This window comes from Haliotis rufescens, unplaced genomic scaffold (assembly GCF_023055435.1).
Source record: "Haliotis rufescens isolate VD_foot unplaced genomic scaffold, xgHalRufe1.0.p SCAF_18, whole genome shotgun sequence".
In the NCBI taxonomy this organism is placed as follows: domain Eukaryota; kingdom Metazoa; phylum Mollusca; class Gastropoda; order Lepetellida; family Haliotidae; genus Haliotis; species Haliotis rufescens.
The window spans coordinates 9,930,044-9,944,903 of record NW_025963868.1 but is presented as its reverse complement, the minus strand read 5'-3'; the positions used below and the strand labels follow the sequence as shown (position 1 = coordinate 9,944,903).

Genomic DNA, 14,860 nt, shown 5'->3' with positions numbered 1-14,860 from the left:
GGAAGCGAACACATTTTATTATGGAGGTCATGGTGAAATGATATACACCTAGATCTAATGTAACCCACGTTCTTGTGCACATTAGCTCACAGATCAATACAGGGCCTGTAAATAAATTGCTTTGCTTGTCAGATTTCTTATCAGCAACAGACTTTATCAGTACATGAAAATGTTCATAATTTCTATATTCAAAGGGTCCTACAGTGATTGATTTAGTGCTAGTTTTGTTCTTGTAACTTGGCCTGTACGTAAGCCACTAAGTGTTTGGGACAGACCATTAGTTACTGAGAAAGGGGTTCATGTGTGAGACTTTTGGTAGAGGCATGTTTTTCAGTCATTATGAAAGGTGGAACCACACAAGTTAAAAAAATTTCCAAATATTTATATTATATTTATTTATACAATGAAGAGCAAAGCGTGGTTTATTTCACGATAAAACACTGGTGTTATTTTAGATAGCGAATCGTCCAGTGAGTTGTTCCCCATAGATTTAGCTAGCTTCAAAGTTACCTGCCTGCATTCAGACATTATCAGTGGTTAAAGCGTCGCTCATCACGCCGAAGACCCGGGTTCGATTCCCGACATGGGTACAATGTGTGAAGCCCATTTCTGGTGGAATATTGCTAAAGGCGGCGTAAAACCATACTCACTCACTCACTAAGACATTATCAATATTGGAAAGTTGCAAAAAGTAAGAGACAAATTGCATCTTGATTCAATAGAAATAATGCAAACAATTACTTGAGAATCTGTGAGGAGTTATGATAAAACTGAATATGTAAGTAGTAGTAAAATTGTCTGCCAGACAGTCGGGCAGGTTGGGTGAATTTTAAGAAGCCCGACAGAAAAGTTACCAGCCACAGGCAGGGCAGATAGTTGTATCAGACACTCTACGGATGCTATGCCAATGAGTGAGTGAGTGAGTTGGGTTTAACGCCGCTTTTAACAGTATTCCAGTTATATCGCGGCGTGTCAGCTTAATGTGGAAGGAAAGCCCGAAGTGATGCAGGTCTCAGACGTTTACCACTTTGGTGAAACCCACGAGCACGGGTATGGTGCTGACAAACCTAGAAACATAATCGGGGCGAACCGGGATTCGAACCCACAATTATAGGTTTCTGGCGTGCCCAAGGGACGCAACTCTGCACAGCGAATCGCGGCGCCTTAGACGACTGGGCCACCCGTGCCCCCGCTATGCCAATGAAGCAAAGGCCTTGTTCCTAGGGGAGGGAAGACATGCATCGCTCAAACAGCATTGTTTCTCACACGACGGCATGGGTCATATCCTTGTGTGTTTATGTCAAGCAATGGTAGGTTCACACAAAGTTCATGCACAAAGTAGGGCTTACTTGCGTTAGTTATTAACAGCTCCATGCCATTAGCTTGCAGGAATAGTCATGCATCACGATGACACAAATAGCTACTTTATTTATTCACGGGTGATGGAAGAACATTGTGTTTAATTCGTGAAGTATTGATGATCCAACTAAATCCATGCATGTGTATTCTGAAAATGAAATTGAAACACTGGGACTACTTTATTTATTCATGGGTGATGGAGGAACATTATGTATAATTCGTGAAGTATTGATGATCCAACTAAATCCATGCATGTGTCTTCTGAAAATGAAATTGAAACACTGGGACTACTTTATTTATTCACGGGTGATGGAAGAACATTGTGTTTAATTCGTGAAGTATTGATGATCCAACTAAATGCGTGCATGTGTATTCTGAAAATGAAATTGAAACACTGGGACTACTTTATTTATTCACGGGTGATGGAAGAACATTGTGTATAATTCGTGAAGTATTGATGATCCAACTAAATCCATGCATGTGTATTCTGAAAATGAAATTGAAACACTGGGACTACTTTATTTATTCACGGGTGATGGAAGAACATTGTGTTTAATTCGTGAAGTATTGATGATCCAACTAAATCCATGCATGTGTATTCTGAAAATGAAATTGAAACACTGGGACTAGAACCGGGTCATGTTCACCATGTTCCAATTTATTGATTTATTGATTTCATGGACAATCAATTAGTTTCAGTATAATAAAATATTTACATTGTTATTTAATGTGCTTCAAATGAAACCCCTGCAAATATATGTCCTATCTCCAAGAAACTGCAATCATATGCCCTATCTCAAATGAAACATGCAAGACCATTGCATATTGAAATATGTGATTTTTTTTCAATAATAAATTCATAATAATGATAAAAATAAAATTGAGAATTTTACATAATTAATAAATGAAGGCCACAATTGTATGATTTCTTTCATAAGAAGAATTTATTCTGTCTGAGCGTGTGAGACCGGCTGTAAGGTCAGACCATACAATGAAGGTTGTGAGCTTGCATAGAGACGAAACATTTTTACAATCTCTGTGATGACCATAACATTTTTATCATGTATATAGGTTACACTAGCTAGACAGGTGATATGAAGGGTTATTCACCAGCTATACTGTTTGAAGCTGCTTGTGAGAGGGGTTCTCATTAATCATTTACGACTATATGCAGTTCTAGAGTAGGTGGGGTAAGCCTTGTGGTTAAAGCATTCATCAAACACTCATCAAGCTGAAGACCCGCGTTCGATTCCCGACATGGGTACAATATGTGAAGCCAATTTCTGGTGTCCCCCGTCGTGATATTGCTGGAATATTGCTAAAAGCGGCGTAAAACCATACTAGCTGGGGGTGAAGCATACTTAACATGTTTATATCTAAAAAAACTTATCTAAATCATTTGGTGACATGTTTTCAACAGTAAATATATTTTAGCTAGCAAACAATATTTCCAAATCATTTATTATTATTTTACATTGTAACCACTACTCACCCCCTCCTCCATGTTGCCATGTTAATAATACTCTTAAAAACAGACTTAAAATCAGACTCTGTTAGAATTAGGTTGGAATAATTCTTATCTTAATATTTGTCAGTTGCAATTGACAAATTCATCAGTTTTTGAACCCAACTGTGTTCACTTCAAACCACATGTCAAGATACATTTCTTGAGAAATGTTTATCAAAGGTGTTTGGCAAGGATATCTATTTTGTGCCTCTCTTTTTACATTATTTCATATATTTTAATTAATAATCAACAAAAGGTCCTGAAAAAGTTAAATAACAATGATTGTGTGAACTTGATGGCTTGACAAATTGATCAATCTTTGAACCCAACTGTGTTCACTACAAACCACATGTCAGGATATGACATGTCATTATTTTTGTTTGTTATTGTGATTGCTGAGATATGCCGGTACTTGAAGACTTGGAACACGTTTTATTATTTTCTGCCCAGCACAGAAATATCAATAGGACAAATTAATATACAGTCATAACACCCCGATAGAAGCGATTGATCAATGTCTCATAGATCCCAATGCCCAGGTTCTATATAAAGCTCTTCAATACACAGGACTGAAAGGCAGGGTTCATGCATGTAGGCTTCAAGAAATGCCAGATAAAGAGATGAGTTTGAAATGTGTGGGCTTGTAAGTGTGCCAAGTACGTCACAGCGCTGTGGGTCCAGGGAGGGAGGGGCAGGGTGCTGATTGAGAGATATCTTACGTGTCACTCCTGCATTGTGGTTCAGTTTGTGACTTGCGTAGCAGTAGTAGCCCTTCACAGGGCGCTCTCAAAATTAGAAATAGGGGGCTCTTATTAGAATATAATTTCGGTGAGCAGCGGTAGAAACTAACAGTTTCAGTCCACTAGTCCTTATAATGATAGCATATAGCAGAACCTTTAAAAATGTCAAAATTCTACTAGTCCTTAGGATACCTTTACTATTGGGCAGTTTGGCAAGGACTATAGGACTAGTGCCAATTTCTAACCCTGGTGAGTAGAAAAAACAGAGTTGAAAGATTGTAAATGCTGACAGCCTGAAATGATACAAAGGAAAAGTCTGTGCGTATTATACACGACAGATATATTTTCAAGAATTTAATCGCCCATAATTAAGGGCATATAACACACAAGTGCGTATTATACACGAATAAATAAGTCTTGTGTACATTGATCAGTCGGAAGGGGTGCTAATTGGGTTTGTTCACTAGCCAATATATTAGCAAATATCGCCGTGGGCGCTTATTAGAGTGGGACGCTTATTACGCCGAATATGGTTAAACCAATGATTGTGTGACCTTGATGGCTTGACAAATTGATCAGTCTTTGAACCCAACTGTGTTAACTACAGACCACATGTCAAGATAAACAAGTGTGGACATTTTGATGTGTATGTGGGTCAAACAAGAAAGTCAGTTGATGTCCCCTTGAAACTGTGAGTGAGTGAGTTTGGTTTTACGCCGCTTTTAGCAATATTCCAGCAATATCACAGCGGGGGACACCAGAAATGGGCTTCACACATTGTACCCATGTCGGGAATCGAACCCGGGTCTACGGCGTGACGAGCGAACGCTTTAACCACTAGGCTACCCGACCGCCCCCTTGAAACTGTGGTTCATCTGGAATTGGTCATGTAAATAAACAGACATTTCACTGTAAGTTGTGTACAGAACAGAAATTGCTATGCAGAATCAAAATTTGTATTTGTTTATAGTTGTTGACAATTTTAAATTTTAATTTTTTATAAAGTCTATTGGGTTCATCTTCATCTGTCTGTCTGTCTGTCTGTCTGTCTGTACGTGTCACTTCTTTACTGGCTTTCTTTAATTCTATCTTTCGCGCTTGTGAACTGCATGACACAAAGTTGCGTCTCTGCCATGACAACCAAAGATTGTCAATGAGCTATAAGAAAACCCTGTTGAAACAAACGTCACCTGGTCCACGTCGGACAAACAGCCAGAGATCAATGGATCAAGCTTCTCCTCCATCTTCCGACTCCTGGAAACCCATGTCTGTGCTCGATGAACAAATGTTGCTACATGACAAATCCATCTTGCCAACCGACATTGTCTTGTGGGCAAAAGATCTGTCCTCGCTTACCTGCAGATGATGAATTTCTAGATAGATGGCGTGGCAAATATATATCACTGGTCGATAGTTCCTCCCATCATGTTGACAGAGACGCCTGGCATAAAATCTTCATTGATTATTTCCAAACAATGCTGATTATTCTGTTTAGGAATCAGAATCCTTGTGTTTGGAATCAATGATGCTTTCTTGGGATAAGCGTGTTTCAAATTGCTGTTCCATTTATTTGATCTCTTTGATGACTGGTGAATGGGAACTAAAACAACAAAAGAACAAAACACTGTAGGAACTTCCTTAAGAGAAACAAATACTGTCATGTTTTGAATAAGTAACCATGGTTTTACGCTGCTTTAGGCAATATTCCAGCAATATCTGGGGAATCAAACTTTGGATTTTGGTGTGACAAGCAAACACTTTAACCACTAGACTGCCCCGTTATCCTTAATATGTTTCCATGCTGTGACCGAAAATATACATAGCTGGGGTATAAAACGAATTAAATGACACCGGGAGAGAGAAGGATCATGTGCAGCATGCGCACAACTGAAGTCATGACATGTTAGATTGAACACCCTTTCATCACCTGCCGCAGTGGTTCAGTGGGAAAACAGTGGGTTTTACTAAACATGATATGTTTCATTGCTCGTTCAATTCATGTCATGGAAGTTTAAACAATTGTGAATTTTAACCCGTCAAAAATGAACATTAGGTGCATATTTAAGGCTGTAAATATGATTCCAAGTGTAAAACATCAAAGCAGGTCCTACTCAGTAGGTCTCACTTGAAGTACATGTAGTACCTCACCCAAGGTTATTATGAGACACCAAAATACCTACAATACCCGTGAAGATCTGGGGTACAATAGGTCTTCAGCAACCCAGCTTGCCGTAAAAGGCCACTACGCTTGTCGTAAGAGGTGACTAACAGGATCGGGTGGTCAGGCTTGCTGACTTGGTTGATGCATGTCATCGTATCCCTATTGCGTGGATCAATGCTCATGATGTCAATCACGGGATTGTGTGATCCAGACTCGATTATTTACAGACTGCCGTCAAAAAGCTGGAATATTGCTGAGTGCGGCGTTAAACAACAAACAATCAATCAATCAAACATGTTTCAGTTGATGAGATTGAGAATGCACACACAAGTTTTTTTGTGGCAAGAAAATAGTATATGATACTTATAGTATATGACAAGAGACAACTACTAGCTCACCTTCTGCAGCAAGATGCACCTTGGCCAGGGACTTGTCTTCATCCAGGGTTGGGTTACAGTATCAGATCATCTAGGGTCATCATTGTCAATGCCATGCAGACCTTTCCACAAGACATCATGTTCAGTATTGCTGGTTTAAATTGCGGCACTAGAATTTCTATTCCCCAAATCCGTTTGTTTAAACACAATTCACCTTGAAACAAAATGTTCACTGGACATTCTAGATTTCCTGAAAGTTTTGACATACTGACCAAAAAAGTATTTCGCAAACAAAATATCCCCTACTCCCCCCCAGTGAACTATTAAAAGGTGCCAAGTCCAAAAAACATTGAGACACTTCAAAAATTCATCCTCAAATTTTGTGAACTGACCTCAGGAATCAAATTAAGTTGTTTTGTGTATTTGCATGATGTAATCAAACAACAGTGTTGTCGTTTGGGTTCAAATCTCATTTGATGTGTTTCGAGATGGACTTAAGCACAAAAACACAGCATGTCAGATGCTTGATAACTTGAGTATGTGTTTTCATTGTGTGGGAGTTATAATACATGAGTATACACGATAATACACAATTGTAGCATGGACCTCGGACATATAGTATTTGAATTCTGCAGAAAATGGAACTTATCACAGAATTGCAGAAAAATCATGGAATTTGCCTTTCTTTTAATCAATCAGTACACTAATTTAATTATTTCTAACCTTTTCTATCAAAAGACTCGAATGATGCCCAAACATTTACTATGCGATTCTAACATACATACCGTATTCGACTTAATAAGCGCCCCGCTCTAATAAGCGCCCACGGCGACATTTGCTAAGATATTGGCTAGTGAACAATCCCAATTAGCACCCCTTCCAACTGATCAATGTACACAAGACTTATTTATTCGCATATAATACACACTCGTGTGTTATATGCACCCTTAATTATGGGCAATTAAATTCTGGAAAAATATATCTGTCGTACATAAACATTTCAGACTGTCAGCATAAACCACAAAATTTATCGTTCAACTCTGTTTTTTTCACCAAAATAACATTCTAATAAGAGCCCCCTATTTCTAATTTTGAGAGCGCCCTAGGCGCTTATTACATCGAATACGGTAATATTAATCCTACAATAAAAGTAAATTTGAAATAAATATTTGTAAATTGTTGTATAATTACCACATAAACTTTGTTTACATCTAACCAGAAATGCAAGAGATTAACATTTTGAAAATTTTGGGAAATGGTTATCTTTGTACCTCGAATTTTGGTAATTTTGTATTTTTCCGGAATTTTGGCAATTTTGTATTTTTTTGGAATTTTGGTAATTTTACCAGAGAATATTGATAATTTTACTGCTTATTCCTCTGAGACTGTGCACCTCATCAATCCTAGCTGAACAGTCAGCCCTGGACAAGTTGGCCAGTCGATGTCTTGAGTGCAAGTGTAGTGTTATTGTGCTGACATGTTGACAGAAGATATCGATTGGTTGACAGAGAATACAAAATCAATAGATTTCAATCGCTGATACTGATTACTCAGATCTTGCAGTTATTGCGTAATTGATAGGTTTCTTTAGCGCCAAATGTACATTGAATTCAGGAACTGGTCACAGCGAATGGGGTGGGAGGTGGGAGTGTATCCTCCCTATAATAAATTGCCAGTCCCGAGATAATAATATTAATATTCAAATTTATATAAAAAAAAAATATTTGGAAAAATGGAACTGCTTCTTTTTTGTTGACACACACAGTTGTGATATATTTCGATGACTTGGTTCATAGTTTTCTCATTATATCAGTCACTGGATTGTGTGGTCCAGACTGGATTATTTACTGGTCACTTTATATAGTTAGAATATTGCTCAACAACAAACAAACAATAAAAAGAAACCAGGTTTACCATTCTTCAGATGTTTGGTTTTAAGCTGCAGTGAAAACATCAAGTGTGGATTTGAAATAACAGCATATCTCACATGTTACTGCTAGTTGATCAAGCTTTAGCGAGCTGAAAATATTTGAAGACACATTCAGTCAGGAGCAGGTCTTTCTTTTGCCCGTCAGTTTATAAGACAAGAAAGTCACTGAAGACAAAGGAGACAAGCTTACTCAATACCTCCTTTCACTAATTTGTCTAAGAAATCACTTTTTTTTAAATTGTTTTGTTTTTCCTGATTCGATTGACACGAGCTAAAAGCAACAATCATGAATATTATGTGAAAATTACATTTATTTTAATTTGTGTACCTTTAATTGGGGTATTCATGTTAAACTGCAGTATGGTATCTCATTGGGTTAGCACTAGAAATCGGCATCAGTCCAGTCTAGTACACACACACACACACACACTCACACTCACACTCACACTCACACATCACTATATAAGTCCAATAATCTAGGACGCGATGTTAAACCCCATTTCACCTCACCTCACTGGAGTGAATGAGGACTACTGGTTCGACTAAACACGAACACAGAATGGTTTTGTTGTGTCATTAGATACATTATATACGACTTTTATGATATTTTAAAATGATTATGATATAGTATTAAGTTATGGACATTTTACATTAATTTACGATAAAATATTTCACTCACGCTACACTACAATAGTTGTCTTTTTTAGTTTTTTTTGCTAAAAAGTATACCCAGGGTATTAGATTCCCCAAAATTTCAGTCAGACAACCGGACCAGACTAGGGCCAACTTGCACAAAGCGATCTTAGCGCTAAGATGATCGTAACTCCCATACTTCAACATAGGCTTACAATAGTCTTAGCGCTAAGATGATCGTAACTCCCATACTTCAACATAGGCTTACAATAGTCTTAGCGCTAAGATGATCGTAACTCCCATACTTCAACATAGGCTTACAATAGTCTTAGCGCTAAGATGATCGTAACTCCCATACTTCAACATAGGCTTACAATAGTCTTAGCGCTAAGATCGCTTTGTGCAAGTGGGCCCAGATGAAATGTTGCCAGTCCAGAATGTTCTCAACTAACAAACAACAGTAACAAAAGGGTAAACATAAGAATAGTACTGTTTTATGTTAGTCCTTAGAAGGTAAAAAACTGGTGGATTGTCAACTTTGTCACTGTAACTACCAACCATCGGGTGTGTAACGTTTAAAAACTGATCTTCTGTCAGTCTCGGACAGTCGGGCAGGCGGGTATTTTAAACACTGATAGACCCCATCAGGACCCTTGTCAGTAACAGATGCATTGTGGGTTGCAGGTGGAGGGAATGAAACTGGAGTATTCCATGCACATGACGAACGGAGAGCCTGAAGACAAGTTGACGTATGAGTTTTCTGCTGATGAGTTCTGTAAGTAGTCGTCGCCATGATGTTCCTATTGCTTGTAACAGTCTTCCAAACCTAAAGACCGTCTCCGTGGCTTAGTGGATGAAGTGTCTGCCCGGAGAGTGGATGGTCGGGGGTTCAATCCCCTTGAGCGTCATGAGGATTGCTATATATGTGGATGTCTATTTCTAGACAAAGACAATATGGTGGATTTCAAATTTATGTTATATTGTTGCAACATGTTTTTACCTGTGCGATTAATTATTATGTTTATCATCAACGATGATGATGATCACTATGAGGATGATGATGATGATGATGATGATGATCACTATGATGATGATGATGATCACTATGATGATGATGATGATCACTATGATGATGATGATGATCACTATGATGATGATGATGATCACTATGATGATGATGATGATGATGATCTGTTCCAGATATTCTGCCAATCAACATTGCATTCCTCCTGGCGTACATGTGCCTACTGTTTGTCTCCATTGTGTGTGCGGGTAAGCCATGCATTTTTGTTTTGTTTTATTTAATCATGATAAGTCCAGGTAATGATGATAAATGCCCAATTTGCCAGATCAAGTCCTTCTTTCAGGGTGGGGGCGGTAGGGTAGCATAGTGGTTAAAGCATTCATTTGTGCAGGTTCCACATTTTCATTGCCTGTGCTGCGTTCCAGGAAAGGGAGGTCACTCTATTTACAATCTCGAGCTATCTGCTTGTTTGAACAACAGTAAACTGCGGTTATAACAAACTCAAGGGACCGCTAAGTTTAGTTTGTTATTACTGAGTTCTTTATAAGCATTAGTACGGCATATATACAGCAAATGAATGGGACCGAGAAATAGTTGTTTTTTTTCGTAAGTTCGTTATAAGCATGTTGATTTTAAACGTTATATCCGTAAGTTCGTTATGAGCATGTTACATAGTTACATGGTAACCTGAATATAAGTATTAGAACACATGCAGCATTCGTTACTTAATTAATAATCGTGTGATTCTATTCAAGTGGCTAGGAGCGTAGACCCTCTTTCAGAGGGAATTGATAGCATCCTAATCCTGTTTTGACTATGTTGACAGTCGTGCTGCGGAACCGTCAGCTGTTTCACACCACCTACAAGATGTACATGGTGGCGGTGGCCCTGTGGACGTTCCATGTGTTCCTCATGTGTATTGCTTACGGGAAGTACTCCGACACCGGCCGGGAGGAGAGGGGCACCAAGGTGACAGGTGAGCTTCAGTAACAGTTGTTTTACAAAAATATTGTGTTCTGGGTGAATACAAATTGAGACTGGATGCAGATAGTTTACGCTGCAAGCCCTTATTGAAAAAGGAAGGCTGTTTGAATAATGAAATTGTCAAAATAGATGTGTTTTTTTCTGATTTATTATTTATTTGTTTATTTTTTTCTAATTATTTTTTTTTTTTTCTGATTTATTTTTTATTTTTATTTTTATCAATATTTTTGTTGTTGTGATTTTTTATTTATTTATTTTTTCGGGTTTACACTTAAAGTTCCACTTGTCAGTGGTCGACTTTCTACAGTTTAAACCATTATGATGATGCTGTTGTTCTTGTAGTTGATTCTGAGCCAGGAATTTACTGGTCATTCTGAGCCCGTGAAGATCCGGGGTAGAATAGGTCTTCAGCAAACTATGCTTGTCTTAAAAGGCGACTATGCTTGTCGTAAGAGGCGACTAACAGGATAGGGTGGTCAGGCTCGCTGACTTGGTTGATGCATGTCATCGTATCCCAATTGCGTGGATCGATGCTCATGATGTCAATCACTGGATTGTCTGGTCCAGACTCGATTATTTACAGACCGCTGTCATATAGCTGGAATATTGCTGAATATTGTTTAAACAACAAACAAACAAACAAATTGGTCATTCTGAACGTGCATTTGAAACAAGTAAAACTGACTCAACTATAGGTCATTAGGCAAAATTATAGAGAAACTATACATCAACCTTAACAAAACTGACTCAACTATAGGTCATTAGGCAAAATTATAGAGAAACTATACATCAACCTTAACATGGTTTCAGTCAGTGGGTGCAGTGGGTTTGAGAGGTCTGATGGTTGTTTGAGGTCTGATGGTGGGGTGTCTTGTCCGGCTGGGTTGTATAGTGGGTTTGGGAGGTCTGGTAGGTGTGGAAGGTCTGTTGGTGGCGTGTTTTGTCTAGGTTGTATAGTTGGTTTTGGAGGTCTTGTTGGGGTAGAAGTTCTGGCAGGAATTGAGATATGTTCATTCTACTATTTTCACTATTTTGACATTATGGCAACATGTTCCTGTTTATTACAATCAGTTGTAGGTCTACATTTCACCACAAAATAATATTTTGGTACAAAAATCATGGTTTCAAACACAATTAACATAGCAATATACATTGTTGTCTCCAACACTATGTTACGTGTTTCTGCAGCGCGAGTGTTCTCGTCGGCCAGTGACATCATCTACCTGCTGATGCTGATCTTGATGGCCAAAGGCTTCACCATCACCCGCGGCAGACTCAGCACGTCCGGAACCATCAAGCTCACCGTCTTCGTCTGCATCTACGGTGTCGTGTACTCCGTTCTCCTGGTTTGGGAAGCTAACGTAGGTCTTCTCAACATGTTTTGTTTTGAAAAAGTACATGTGACTTTATCAATATATAGAGATGCAGCTGTAAGAATGACACCACTCAGCAACAGTTCCTTTTTTTCCCAATATTGTCATGTTCCCACAACAGTTCCTTTTTATCCCAATATTGTCATGTTCCCACAACGGTTCCTTTTTATCCCAATATTGTCATGTTCCCACAACAGTTCCTTTTTATACCAATATCGTCATGTTCCCACAACGGTTCCTTTTTCACAGTACTCATACATTTTCAACATTATTTTATTACAATTAATATTGTGTATTTTGTGAAGTAAGTGATAATGATAATGAACAATTTGATAATACAGCAAATCCACACCCTGAAGCGTGGTCAAAGCTCTGTATTAAAGTTATTACTGTGGCGGTCTGGTACCCTAGTGGTTAAAGCGTTAGCTAGTCACGCCGAAGACCCGGGTTCGATTCCCGACATGGGTACAATGTGTGAAGCCCATTTCTGGTGTCCCCCGCCGTGATATTGCTGGAATATTGCTAGAAGCGGCGTGAACCATACTCACTCACTCACTCACTCACTCACTCACTCACTCACTCACTCACTCACCTCACTCACCTCACTCACTCACTCACCTCACCTCACCTCACCTCACCTCACCTCACCTCACCTCACCTCACCTCACCTCACACAGAGGTATATTAAGAAGAAAGTGCGTAGCAGTATTATAATATTTCAAAATGATTTCATGTCACTAGATTCCGTTCTCATCTTGTTCCAGTTCTTTGACCCCGGACTGGTTCTGTACATCTATGAGAGCCCCCCTGGATACGGTCTGGTTGCTATGCGTCTGATTGGATGGGTCTGGTTCCTGTACTCCATTTTCTTCACGCTGAAGAACCATCCCGCCAAAGGGGCATTCTTCTACCCTTTCTTCATTTTCTTCACATTGTGGTGAGAATAAGAATCCTTGACTCTTGTAGGTGGATTTAGTGGTCACAATGGCCGCCACACATGAACAGAATAACCACGAGCTGCGAGGAATTATGGATGATCTTTCCCGAGTGAAAGAACAGAGTTAATCCCTAGTCGGGGCGGTCGGGTAGCCTAGTGGTTAAAGCGTTAGCTAGTCACGCCGAAGACCCGGGTTCGATTCCCGACATGGGTACAATGTGTGAAGCCCATTTCTGGTGTCCCCCGCCCTGATATTGCTGGATTATTGCTAAAAGCGGCCTAAAACCATACTCCCTCACTCACTCATCCCAAGTCCTTGGCGAGGGACTTACAGCACTCAGTGCTGAGGGACAGATTTCCATAATTCTGAGTTTTGAGGAGGTCATTCTATATATTACTCTCCCCGTGAAGATCTGGGTTAGAATAGGTCTTCAGAAACCCATGCTTGCTGTTAAAGGCAACTATGCTTGTCGTAAGAGCTACTTACGGGATCGGGTGGTCAGGCTCATTGACTTAGTTGATGCATGTCATCGTATCCTAATTGCGTTGATGTTCATGATATCAATCACAGGATTGTGTGGTCCAGATTCGATTATTTACAGACCATCGTCTTACAGCTGGATTATTGTTGAGTGCGGCGTTAAACAACAAACAGACAAACAAACCATTAGTTGTTTCTGATCATCAGCTTGGCCAATCATCGTCCTCATTATACCGTTCGGAGATGCTGACATTCTATTGGTTGTTTCAGGTTCTGGGCTGGACCAATCGTGATCCTCATCGCAATGCATGTGATGAAACAGTGGACTCGAGAAAAGACGGTGAACGGTGTCGAGCAGTTTGTGTCGCTCGTCGGCCATCTCTTCTTCTTGGTAGGCAGTCCATTGATAGTATTGTACAGTAACTTCATGTCAAGATTCCGTCTCACATTGACATTGTGGTACAACTAAGTGAATTTTGTTATTCAAGTTTTGGTGTTTTGATGAATTTGTCCATTTTGGGGCAAATATTAACAGCAACTTGTTGAAAATGTTCAAAATAGTATTATGATGTTATATGTTGTGTTTTTTTATTTTTATCCATTTTTGAACAGGGTTGCACATGGCTACATGTCTTGTTTATAGGGTTTTAACATGGCATTGATAGTTAATAGTAGACAATGACCAGAATAAATAAAAGTAAACATTTCTGGAACTTAGGATGGCTGATCATTTTAAAAGGACATTGCGTTAGTAGAGTCCTTACTGCAAGTACTGAAAAGTCAGCATAAGCTTAATGGATTTATACTGGAATATGATAAATTTGTTGACTGAAAAATTAAGTTTGGTATGATTCAGTTGTAATCTTACGTAGATTGTCCTTGAAAAGTGAAAAACATGTTAATGTCCTTCTTATGCCATGTTTTAAGTTTGAAAATATTATATTTGAAAATACAATCATATTTCACTCTAGCCTTTCTCATCAAATATAGATTCTATTTCATCCTGTTGAATATTAACCTAGAGAGCCTCAATGTGATTTGTTTGGGATGGGTGGGATTTTTTCGGAGAACAGTCTTCTTTTTTCCCAACTGTATCCAAGAGACTTTTTATTTACTGAGCAGCATCAAACAATCGATTTACGTTTTTCATGTTTACGTAGTTTTAAGAAGACAAACTCTTCCTTTTTATCCCCCGCCGGGCCAGAATGGACGTAGGGGGATTATGTAGTGGCGCAGTCTGTCCGTCTGTCTGTCTGTCTGTCGACATGTCAACATGTTGATGATACGCATATCGCAGTCCCGTTTCATTTCGAGTTACTGCCCCTGTTTTACAGAGCTTCATTTGCCTATTTGT

The 14,860-nt window shown here is 39.0% G+C and overlaps 1 protein-coding gene across 2 annotated transcripts in view; it reads left to right on the top strand.

Annotated features, from left to right (window-relative positions):
• Positions 1-14,860, top strand: part of LOC124120183 (transmembrane protein 145-like) — a 45,544-nt gene that overhangs the window by 24,758 nt on the left and 5,926 nt on the right. For both annotated transcript variants that reach the window (XM_046482934.2, XM_046482935.2), the window contains 6 exons: positions 9,392-9,482; positions 9,908-9,979; positions 10,558-10,707; positions 11,904-12,076; positions 12,853-13,025; positions 13,777-13,897. In XM_046482934.2, the coding sequence (XP_046338890.1) occupies positions 9,392-9,482; positions 9,908-9,979; positions 10,558-10,707; positions 11,904-12,076; positions 12,853-13,025; positions 13,777-13,897 (780 nt within the window). The remainder of the gene's footprint in view (positions 1-9,391; positions 9,483-9,907; positions 9,980-10,557; positions 10,708-11,903; positions 12,077-12,852; positions 13,026-13,776; positions 13,898-14,860) is intronic.